The sequence below is a fragment of the Ipomoea nil genome, unplaced genomic scaffold (assembly GCF_001879475.1).
Source record: "Ipomoea nil cultivar Tokyo-kokei standard unplaced genomic scaffold, Asagao_1.1 scaffold3195, whole genome shotgun sequence".
In the NCBI taxonomy this organism is placed as follows: domain Eukaryota; kingdom Viridiplantae; phylum Streptophyta; class Magnoliopsida; order Solanales; family Convolvulaceae; genus Ipomoea; species Ipomoea nil.
In genome coordinates, this window is record NW_017619623.1 from 3,640,130 (window position 1) to 3,653,745 (window position 13,616).

General features: G+C 26.3%; 1 protein-coding gene across 1 annotated transcript; it reads right to left on the reverse strand.

Moving 5' to 3' along the window:
• Positions 1-377: 377 nt before the first annotated feature.
• LOC109168286 lies at positions 378-1,565 on the reverse strand. Its single transcript, XM_019317303.1, has 2 exons — positions 987-1,565; positions 378-917 (listed from the first exon to the last, which is right to left on the reverse strand). Exons 1-2 carry the CDS (start codon positions 1,563-1,565, stop codon positions 378-380), a joined length of 1,119 nt encoding a protein of 372 aa, XP_019172848.1.
• Between the last annotated feature and the right edge of the window lie 12,051 nt (positions 1,566-13,616).

Sequence of the window (13,616 nt, forward strand, 5' to 3'; positions counted from 1 at the left end):
AAGGTCTCTTATCCTGATCAACAATGCGAAGCACCTTCACCAACGGTGCAAAAACATTCAAGCATAATGTAACCCCTTGCCAAAAGGAAGCATTGGTGACAGTAGAATAGGCAGCTTTCCCTTTAACTATTTTGACAAACTTACATTCATCCCATTCATTGCTTGAAAACATAGCCTTTAATTCAATTTTCTTACTACTTATACTCTGCAAAGTAAGAAATGCAGAAGCAAACCTAGTCACACCTGGCCTAATTATGTCACGCTTCTTTGTATAGGATCTCATCATTGCCAAGGTTTTATGGTGTGCATAGATAAAGATAGTCAAACTCTTTGCTTGATCAAGAACTTTTTTAAACCGTGGTAAACCCGCAAGGGATTCAAGTATGAACAATATAAAGATTTAAAGTTAAAGAATAAAGATTAAAGAATAAAGATTTAAAGATAACTGCAATGCTTTCAAGCATTAAATTAATGGAATGAGTTGCACAACAAGTCCAAAATAGCCGTGACCTCTTCTCCTTCAACAATTTAGCAGCTCCCATGTTGTTCGCGGCATTATCTGTGACAATTTGAACAACATTCTCCTCTCCAGCTTGTTCAATGCCCTGCTCCACATATTCAAATATAAACTGACTTGTGTGTGCCTCACTTGAACATTCTTTAGAAGATAAAAAAACAGTGCCTAAACTTGAATTGACACACAAGTTCATGACGCTTCTTCTCTTCCTATCTGTCCATGCATCAGTCATAGTTGAGCATCCATTTAGTTTCCACTCCGCTTTATGCACCTTCAAACTGTCTCGGACTCGATTAACCTCTTTTTTCAAATATGTTTCACTCAATTCATATCTATATGGTGTATGCGCTCCCGGACCGAATTGACCAACAGCTTCAATCATCAACTTGAAGCTATCTTTCTTAATAACATTAAATGGAATAGCTGATTCATAAGCTCATCTGCATATGTACTCTTTCACTCGGTTAACCCTCTCCTTGTCAAATGCCTCAATTATCCGCTGTTGCGCCATGCCCTTTCCTGAACTCAAAGAACTTTCAGGATTGATTTGGTTTGCAAACTTATCCATAGGGCCAATTGGACGAGGTGGCTTGAAATGTCCAAACTGTTGCATGTCTTGCAACTCATCAACATCAATAGTATTTGTAGGTGTATTACTCAAACTCTCATGCGAACCAATGTTTACCTCCCCTCTTATATTAACTTCTTCAGCTCTCTTGTTCTTCTTTTTGTTCTTTGCCATCATGAGAGCATCTCTACATTTTAATTGATCTTCCTTTGAAGCTATGGGGCATTTGCTAACATTCCCTGCTATGCCAACAATATGCTCTTTGATCTGATAAACTCCACCAGACATTACTTTCTTGCACAATAAACATTTAATCTTGTCCATTGACTTAGTAGGATCATTAATTACCTCATAGTCCCAACCTATGTCATTGGACTTTCTTTTTATTGTAGTTGACGTTGTAGATGGTTGAGAAGATCCAACAATCTGACTTTGAGTTTGAATTGGTGCTTGAGAAATATTATTATCATCACTTGCCATACCTAATTATTAAATATTAATAAATTATTAATGGCTAATACATTAGACAATTAGGCATATTATCACAATTCACATATTCACATATTAATATATTATCACTGCCTAAATGCCTAATACAGTAATACAAATTCACATTTCAACAATAATACAAATTCACATGAATCACATATATTATCATTGCCTAAATGCCTAATACAGTATATAAATTCACATATATCAAAATTCAAAAACATAAAATCACAAAACCCTAAATAAGTAAATAGAAATAATGAATAGTGAAATACAAAGTGATTAAGTGATTAACTGATTAAGTATTTAAGTGAAAATTCAAAATTGAAAAATGAAAACAGTGAGAAATTGAAAAATGAAAACAGAAAAGTTATTAAGTCATTAAGTGAGACTACGTACTTGTGGGCTGTGATACTTTGTACGGTGACTGGCGGAGGGCGGCGTCGCAGCGGAGGCATCGGTCGGCGGAGGCGGGAGGCGGAGGGTGCGGCTTTGTCGACGTCCGAAATCGCAGAGACGCAGAGGGAAGGGTTTCGAGGTCGACAAATGAGCTTCACTGCTGCCTTGGCCGAAATCGTGATTTTAATCGCGATTTTTTTTTTTTTGGGTTATTCGCCAAACGACGTCGTTTTGGCGAATAACCCAAAAAAAAAAAAAAGGGGGTTTTGGAAGGTTCGGCCGGCTAGGCGGCGCCTAGACCGCCTAACCGGCCGCCTAGTCGCCCTGCGGCGGAGGAGGCGGATTCCGGCCTTCCTCGCGGCAGCCGGGCGGCGCCTAGGCGCGATTTTCACAACATTGCTTATGCACATAGCTTCTCAACAACTTCTCTTTTCTCACAAATTGGAAATCAAGTATCATGCAACTTCTCAATGCAACTAGATAATGATTTTCCCAAAATAGATATAGATTTTTGAAAGATTACTTTGGCTTACTTAGAGCCGCTAATGCACTTTAGTTCATGATATACTAAACATGCTCTTTTACTATAAAGAAGATCTGAATTCTCTTTGACTATAAGTCAAACAAGCAATGTATTAACTCATGCTCATAATTCAATTCTCGGTAATCTTCTTTGAAAACATTTAATAAATATTGATCATGCTCTTTAAGCTTGAAATACACTTCATAAACTCAACTTATATCTCATGCTTTAGTAATTCACTTCACTGTAATCAAATAAGCTCATGTACTGTACAAACCAAATATTCATATTCTTCACAAAATTCTCAATAACTCACAATGGATATTTAGACATGATATTCAAGCAAAACTTAACAAATAATGATCATGTTTTTCAATCAAATGGCTAAGCTCAAACATTTCGGGGTTGTTTACCAAAATGGAGAAATGGAGAATTTTCCAAAAAAGTAGAAAATTGGAGAAGTAGAAAAATGAAAAATGGAAAAGTTGTTTACTAAATTTCTTTCTCCAAATCCTATTTCTATTTCCTTTCTCAACCTTTCTTAAGAATTTGGAGAAAGGAAAAACCAGGGGTTGTTTACTTCAGTTCTCTGTTTTTCCACTTCCAGTTTTCCATTTCTCCATTTCTCCAGTTTTTCTTCTCTATTCCTCCAGTTTTCCATTCCTCCATTCTTCCAATTTTTCATTTCTCTAATATTGTGATTTTATTAAATACATCATCTTATATTCCATTTGTATATTTATACAACAAAGATAATAATAGTAATCATAATCATAATATCATATCATCATATCATAATTCATAATAATACCAATAACAATAACAATATTAATAACAATAACAACAACAACAATAATATTAATAACAACAATAATAATAGTTATAATAATAATACTAATAAGAAGAAATAATAATAATAATAATAATAATAATAATAATTATTATTATTATTATTATTATAACAATAATAATAATAAGAATTTAATAATTTAATAATAATGATAATAATTAGAATTTAATAATAATAATTATTATTATAACAATAATAATCATCGACTATACTATATATAATAACCAAATCCTGAAATTTTAACATCCCGCCCAATTCCTAAAAAATCTCTCTTCCTAATAAAATATATTGATTTCTAATTACTCATACGTACATTTCTAAAAAATCTCTCTTCCTAATAAAATATATTGATTTCTACACTCCCATCCATAGAATAATTCTGCATTAAACTTCTATTATAATATTATAAAATAGTGTAATACAATTCCTATTGTAATCTATACTATATATAATAACAAAATCCTGAAATTATAACTTCCCACCAACTTCGTAAAAAATCTCTCTTCCTAATAAAATATATTGATTTTTACTTACCCATCCGCACAATAATTCTGAGTTAAAATTCTATTCTAATATTATAAAATAGTGTAATACAATTCCTATTGTATTTTAACTATATATAATAACAAAATCCTGAAATTTTAACTTCCCGCCCAATTCCTAAAAAATCTCTCTTCCAAATAAAATATATTGATTTCTACTTTCCCATCCGTACAATAATTCTGCGTTAAACTTCAATTCTAATATTATAAAATACTGTAATACAATTCCTATTGTAATCTATATCTACACTATATATAATAACAAAATCCTGAAATTTTAACTTCCCACCCAATTCCTAAAAAATCTCTCTTCCTAATAAAATATATTGATTTTAACTATATATAATAACAAAATCCTGAAATTTTAACTTCCTGCCCAATTCCTAAAAAATCTCTCTTTCTAGTAAAATATATTCATTTCTACTTTCCCATCCGTACAATAATTCTGCGTTTAAATTCTATTATAATATTATAAAATAGTGTAATACAATTCATATTGTAATATATACTTCTATACTATATATAATAACAAAATCCTGAAATTTTAACTTCCCGCCCAATTCTTAAAAAATCTCTCACCCTAATAAAATATATTAATTTCTACTTTCCCATCCGCACAATAATACTGCGTTAAAATTCTATTCTAATAATATTAAATAGTGTAATACAATTCCAATTGTAATCTATACTATATATAATCTATACTATATATAATAACAAAATCCAGAAATTTTAACTTCCCGCCCCAATTCCTAAAAAATATCTCTTCCTAATAAAATATATTGATTTCTACTTTCGCATCCGTACAATAATTCTGCGTTAAACTTCTATTCTAATATTATAAAATACTGTAATACAATTCCAATTGTAATCTATACTATATATAATAACAAAATCCTGAAATTTTAACTTTCCACCCAATTCCTAAAAAATATCTCTTCCTAATAAAATATAAATACTGTAATTCAATTCCTTTTGTAATCTATACTATATATAATAACAAAATCCTGAAATTTTAATTTTCCACCCAATTTCTAAAAAATATCTCTTCCTAATAAAATATATTGATTTCTACTTTCCCATCCGCACAATAATTCTGCGTTAAAATTCTATTCTAATATTATAAAATAGTGTAATACAATTCCTATTGTATTTTAACTATTTATAATATCAAAATCCTTAAATTTTAACTTCCAGCCCAATTCCTAAAAAATCTCTCTTCCTAATGAAATATATTGATTTCTACTTTCACATTCGTATAATAATTCTGCGTTAAACTTCTATTCTAATATTATAAAATAGTGTAATACAATTCCTATTGCATTTTAACTATATATAATAACAAAATCATGAAATTTTAACTTCCCGCCCAATTCCTAAAAAATCTCCCTTCCTAATAAAATATATTGATTTCTACTTTCCCATCTGTACATTCCTAAAAAATCTTTCTTCCTAATAAAATATATTGATTTCTACTTTCCCATCCGTACAACAATTCTGCGTTCAACTTTTATTCTAATATTATAAAATACTGTAATACAACTCCTAGTGTAATCTATAATATATATAATAACAAAATCCTGAAATTTTAACTTCACACCCATTTCCTAAAAAATCTTTCTTCCTAATAAAATATATTGATTACTACTTTCCATCCGCACAATAATTCTGCGTTAAAATTCTATTCTAGTATTATAAAATAATGTAATACAATTCCTACTATATTTTAACTATATATAATCCTGAAATTTTAAATTACAGCCCAATTCCTAAAAAACCTCTCTTCCTAATAAAATATATTGATTTCTAATTTCCATCCCCACAATAATTCCGCGTTAAAATTCTATTCTAATATTATAAATTAGTGTAATACAATTCCTATTGTATTTTAACTATATATAATAACAAAATCCTGAAATTTTAATTTCCAGCCCAATTCCTAAAAAATATCTCTTCCTAATAAAATATATTGATTTCTACTTTCCCATCCGCACAATAATTCTGCGTTAAAATTCTATTCTAATATTATAAAATAGTGTAATACAATTCTTATTGTATTTTAACTATATATAATAACAAAATCCTGAAATTTTAACTTTCCGCCCAATTCCTAAAAAATCTCTCTTCCTAATAAAATATATTGATTTCTACTTTCCCATTCGTACAATAATTCTGCGTTAAAATTCTATTCTAATATTATAAAATAGTGTAATACAATTCCTATTGTATTTTAACTATATATAATAACAAAATCCTGAAATTTTAACTCCCCGCCCAATTCCTAAAAAATCTCTCTTCCTAATAAAATATATTGATTTCTAGTTTCCCATCCGTACAATAATTCTGCGTTAAAATACTATTCTAATATTATAAAATAGTGTAATACAATTCCAATTGTAATTTATATCTATACTATATATAATAACAAAATCCTGAAATTTTAACTTTCTGCCTAATTCCTAAAAAATCTCTCTTTCCTAATAAAATATATTGATTTCTACTTTCCCGTTCGTACAATAATTCTGTTTCAAACTTCTATTCTAATATTATAAAATAGTGTAATACAATTTCTATTGTAATCTATATTATATTTATATATAATAATAAAATCCCAAAATTTTAACATCTCCGCCAAATTTCTACAAAATCTCTCATCCTAATAAAATATATTGATTTTTACTTTCCCATCCGCACAATAATTCTTAGTTAAAATTCTATTCTAATATTATAAAATAGTGTAATACAATTCCTATTGTATTTTAACTATATATAATAACAAAATCGTGAAATTTTAACTTCCCGACCAATTCCTAAAAAATCTCTCATCCTAATAAAATATATTGATTTCTACTTTCCCATCCGTACAATAATTCTACGTTAAACTTCTATTCTAATATTATAAAATAGTGTAATACAATTCCTATTGTATTTTAACTATATATAATAATAAAATCCTGAAATTTTAATTTCGCGCCCAATTCCTAAAAAATCTCTCTTCCTAATAAAATATATTGATTTCTAGTTTCCCATCCGTACAATAATTCTGCGTTAAAATACTATTCTAATATTATAAAATAGTGTAATACAATTCCAATTGTAATTTATATCTATACTATATATAATAACAAAATCCTGAAATTTTAACTTTCCGCCTAATTCCTAAAAAATCTCTCTTTCCTAATAAAATATATTGATTTCTACTTTCCCGTTCGTACAATAATTCTGTTTCAAACTTCTATTCTAATATTATAAAATAGTGTAATACAATTTCTATTGTAATCTATATTATATTTATATATAATAACAAAATCCCAAAATTTTAACATCTCCGCCAAATTTCTAAAAAATCTCTCATCCTAATAAAATATATTGATTTTTACTTTCCCATCCGCACAATAATTCTTAGTTAAAATTCTATTCTAATATTATAAAATAGTGTAATACAATTCCTATTGTATTTTAACTATATATAATAACAAAATCGTGAAATTTTAACTTCCCGACCAATTCCTAAAAAATCTCTCATCCTAATAAAATATATTGATTTCTACTTTCCCATCCGTACAATAATTCTACGTTAAACTTCTATTCTAATATTATAAAATACTGTAATACAAATCCTATTGTATTCTATATCTATACTATATATAATAACAAAATCCTGAAATTTTAACTTCCCACCCAATTCCTATAAAAGCTCTCTTCCTAATAAAATATATTGATTTCTACTTTCACATCCGCACAATAATTCTGCGTTAAAATTCTATTCTAATATTATAAAATAGTGTAATACAATTCCTATTGTATTTTAACTATATATAATAAAAAAATCCTGAAATTTTAAATTCCAGCCCAATTCCTGACAAATCTCTCTTCCTAATAAAATATATTGATTTCTACTTTCCCATCTGCACAATAATTCTGCGTTAAAATTCTATTCTAATATTATAAAATAGTGTAATAAAATTCCAATTGTATTTCAACTATATATATAATAACAAAATCTTGAAATTTTAACTTCCAGCCCAATTCCTAAAAAATCTCTATTCCTAATGAAATATATTGATTTCTACTTTCACATTCGTATAATAATTATGCGTTAAACTTCTATTCTAATATTATAAAATAGCGTAATACAATTCCTATTGTAATCCATACTATATATAATAACAAAATCCTGAAATTTTAACTTTCCACCCAATTCCTAAAAAATCCCTCTTCCTAATAAAATATATTGATTTCTACTTTCCCATCCGCACAATAATTCTGCGATAAAATTCTATTCTAATATTATAAAATAGTGTAATACAATTCTTATTGTATTTTAACTATATATAATAACAAAATCCGGAAATTTTAACTTTCCGCCCAATTCCTAAAAAATCTCTCTTCCTAATAAAATATATTGATTTCTACTTTCCCATTCGTACAATAATTCTGCGTTAAAATTCTATTCTAATATTATAAAATAGTGTAATTCAATTCCTATTGTATTTTAACTACATATAATAACAAAATCCTGAAATTTTAACTTCGCGCCCAATTCCTAAAAAATCTCTTTTCCTAATAAAATATATTGATTTCTAGTTTCCCATCCGTACAATAATTTTGCGTTAAAATACAATTCTAATATTATAAAATAGTGTAATACAATTCCTATTGTAATCTACACTATATATAATAACAAAATCCTGAAATTTTAACTTTCCGCCTAATTCCTAAAAAATCTCTCTTTCCTAATAAAATATATTGATTTCTACTTTCCCGTTCGTACAATAATTCTGTTTCAAACTTCTATTCTAATATTATAAAATAGTGTAATAGAATTCCTATTGTAATCTATATTATATTTATATATAATAACAAAATCCCGAAATTTAAACATCTCCGCCAAATTTCTAAAAAATCTCTCTTCCTAATAAAATATATTGATTTTTTACTTTCCCATCCGCACAATAATTCTTAGTTAAAATTCTATTCTAATATTATAAAATAGTGTAATACAATTCGTATTATATTTTAACTATATATAATAACAAAATCCTGAAATTTTAACTTTCCGACCAATTCCTAAAAAATCTCTCATCCCAATAAAATATATTGATTTCTACTTTCCCATCCGTACAATAATTCTACGTTAAACTTCTATTCCAATATTATAAAATACTGTAATACAAATCCTATTGTATTCTATATCTATACTATGTATAATAACAAAATCCTGAAATTTTAACTTCACACCCAATTCCTATAAAAGCTCTCTTCCTAATAAAATATATTGATTTCTACTTTCACATCCGCACAATAATTCTGCGTTAAAATTCTATTCTAATATTATAAAATAGTGTAATACAATTCCTATTGTATTTTAACTATATATAATAAAAAAATCCTGAAATTTTAAATTCCAGCCCAATTCCTGACAAATCTCTCTTCCTAATAAAATATAATGATTTCTACTTTCCCATCTGCACAATAATTCTGCGTTAAAATTCTATTCTAATATTATAAAATAGTGTAATAAAATTCCAATTGTATTTCAACTATATATATAATAACAAAATCTTGAAATTTTGACTTCCAGCCCAATTCCTAAAAAATCTCTATTTCTAATGAAATATATTGATTTCTACTTTCACATTCGTATAATAATTATGCGTTAATATTATAAAAAAGCGTAATACAATTCCTATTGTAATCTATACTATATATAATAACAAAATCCTGAAATTTTAACTTTCCACCCAATTCCTAAAAAATCCCTCTTCCTAATAAAATATATTGATTTCTACTTTCCCATCCGCACAATAATTCTGCGTTCCTAATAAAATATATTGATTTCTACTTTCCCATCCGCACAATAATTCTGCGATAAAATTCTATTCTAATATTATAAAATAGTGTAATACAATTCTTATTGTATTTTAACTATATATAATAACAAAATCCTGAAATTTTAACTTTCCGCCCAATTCCTAAAAAATCTCTCTTCCTAATAAAATATATTGATTTCTACTTTCCCATTCGTAAATAATTCTGCGTTAAAATTCTATTCTAATATTATAAAATAGTGTAATACAATTCCTATTGTATTTTAACTATATATAATAACAAAATCCTGAAATTTTAACTTCGCGCCCAATTCCTAAAAAATCTCTATTCCTAATAAAATATATTGATTTCTAGTTTCCCATCCGTACAATAATTCTGCGTTAAAATACTATTCTAATATTATAAAATAGTATAATACAATTCCAATTGTAATTTATATCAATACTATATATAATAACAAAATCCTGAAATTTTAACTTTCCGCCTAATTCCTAAAAAATCTCTTTTTCCTAATAAAATATATTGATTTCTACTTTCCCGTTCGTACAATAATTCTTTTTCAAACTTCTATTTTAATATTATAAAATAGTGTAATAGAATTCCTATTGTAATCTATATTATATTTATATATAATAACAAAATCCCGAAATTTTAACATCTCCGCCAAATTTCTAAAAAATCTCTCTTCCTAATAAAATATATTGATTTTTACTTTCCCATCCGCACAATAATTCTTAGTTAAAATTCTATTCTAATATTATAAAATAGTGTAATACAATTCGTATTATATTTTAACTATATATAATAACAAAATCCTGAAATTTTAACTTTCCGACCAATTCCTAAAAAATCTCTCATCCCAATAAAATATATTGATTTCTACTTTCCCATCCGTACAATAATTCTACGTTAAACTTCTATTCCAATATTATAAAATACTGTAATACAAATCCTATTGTATTCTATATCTATACTATATATAATAACAAAATCCTGAAATTTTAACTTCACACCCAATTCCTATAAAAGCTCTCTTCCTAATAAAATATATTGATTTCTACTTTCACATCCGCACAATAATTCTGCGTTAAAATTCTATTCTAATATTATAAAATAGTGTAATACAATTCCTATTGTATTTTAACTATATATAATAAAAAAATCCTGAAATTTTAAATTCCAGCCCAATTCCTGACAAATCTCTCTTCCTAATAAAATATAATGATTTCTACTTTCCCATCTGCACAATAATTCTGCGTTAAAATTCTATTCTAATATTATAAAATAGTGTAATAAAATTCCAATTGTATTTCAACTATATATATAATAACAAAATCTTGAAATTTTAACTTCCAGCCCAATTCCTAAAAAATCTCTATTCTAATGAAATATATTGATTTCTACTTTCACATTCGTATAATAATTATGCGTTAAACTTCTTTTCTAATATTATAAAATAGCGTAATACAATTCCTATTGTAATCTACACTATATATAATAACAAAATCCTGAAATTTTAACTTTCCACCCAATTCCTAAAAAATCCCTCTTCCTAATAAAATATATTGATTTCTACTTTCCCATCCGCACAATAATTCTGCGTTCCTAATAAAATATATTGATTTCTACTTTCCCATCCGCACAATAATTCTGCGATAAAATTCTATTCTAATATTATAAAATAGTGTAATACAATTCTTATTGTATTTTAACTATATATAATAACAAAATCCTGAAATTTTAACTTTCCGCCCAATTCTTAAAAAATCTCTCTTCCTAATAAAATATATTGATTTCTACTTTCCCATTCGTACAATAATTCTGCGTTAAAATTCTATTCTAATATTATAAAATAGTGTAATACAATTCCTATTGTATTTTAACTACATATAATAACAAAATCCTGAAATTTAACTTCGCGCCCAATTCCAAAAAAATCTCTCTTCCTAATAAAATATATTGATTTCTAGTTTCCCATCCGTACAATAATTCTGCGTTAAAATACTATTCTAATATTATAAAATAGTGTAATACAATTCCAATTGTAATTTATATCAATACTATATATAATAACAAAATCCTGAAATTTTAACTTTCCGCCTAATTCCTAAAAAATCTCTCTTTCCTAATAAAATATATTGATTTCTACTTTCCCGTTCGTTCAATAATTCTGTTTCAAACTTCTATTCTAATATTATAAAATAGTGTAATAGAATTCCTATTGTAATCTATATTATATTTATATATAATAACAAAATCCCGAAATTTTAACATCTTCGCCAAATTTCTAAAAAATCTCTCTTCCTAATAAAATATATTGATTTTTACTTTCCCATCCGCACAATAATTCTTAGTTAAAATTCTATTCTAATATTATAAAATAGTGTAATACAATTCCTATTATATTTTAACTATATATAATAACAAAATCCTGAAATTTTAACTTCCCGACCAATTCCTAAAAAATCTCTCATCCTAATAAAATATATTGATTTCTACTTTCCCATCCGTACAATAATTCTACGTTAAACTTCTATTCTAATATTATAAAATACTGTAATACAAATCCTATTGTATTCTATATCTATACTATATATATTAACAAAATCCTGAAATTTTAACTTCCCACCCAATTCCTAAAAAGGCTCTCTTCCGAATAAAATATATAGATTTCTACTTTCACATCCGCACAATAATTCTGCGTTAATATTCTATTCTAATATTATAAAATAGTGTAATACAATTCCTATTGTATTTTAACTATATACAATAAAAAAATCCTGAAATTTTAAATTCCAGCCCAATTCCTGACAAATCTCTCTTCCTAATAAAATATATTGATTTCTACTTTCCCATCTGCACAATAATTCTACGTTAAAATTCTATTCTAATATTATAAAATAGTGTAATAAAATTCCAATTGTATTTCAACTATATATAAAATAACAAAATCTTGAAATTTTAACTTCCAGCCCAATTCCTAAAAAATATCTATTCCTAATGAAATATATTGATTTCTACTTTCACATTCGTATAATAATTATGCGTTAAACTTCTATTCTAATATTATAAAATAGTGTAATACAATTCCTATTGTAATCTATACTATATATAATAACGAAATCCTGAAATTTTAACTTTCCACCCAATTCCTAAAAAATCCCTCTTCCTAATAAAATATATTGATTTCTACTTCCCATCCGCACAATAATTCTGCGATAAAATTCTATTCTAATATTATAAAATAGTGTAATACAATTCTTATTGTATTTTAACTATATATAATAACAAAATTCTGAAATTTTAACTTCCCGCCCAATTCCTAAAAAATCTCTCTTCCTAATAAAATATATTGATTTCTACTTTCCGATCCGCACAATAATACGGCGTTAAAATTCTATTCTAATATTATTAAATAGTATAATACAATTCCTATTGTTATCTATACTATATATAATCTATACTATCTATAGTATATATAGTAACAAAATCTTGAAATTTTAACTTTCCGCCCAATTCCTAAAGAATCTCTGTTCGTAACAAAATATATTGATTTCTACATTCGCATCCGTACAATAATTCTGCGTTAAACTTCTATTCTAATATTATAAAATACTGTAATACAATTCTTATTGTAATCTATACTATATATAATAACAAAATCTTGAAATTTTAACTTTCCACCCAATTCCTGAAAAATCCCTCTTCTTTATAAAATATATTGATTTCTACTTTCCCATCCGCACAATAATTCTACGTTAAAATTCAATTCTAATATTATAAAATAGTGTAATACAATTCCTATTATATTTTAACTATATTTAATAACAAAATCCTGAAATTTTAACTTTCAGCCCAATTCTTTAAAAATCTCTCTTCCTAAAGAAATATATTGA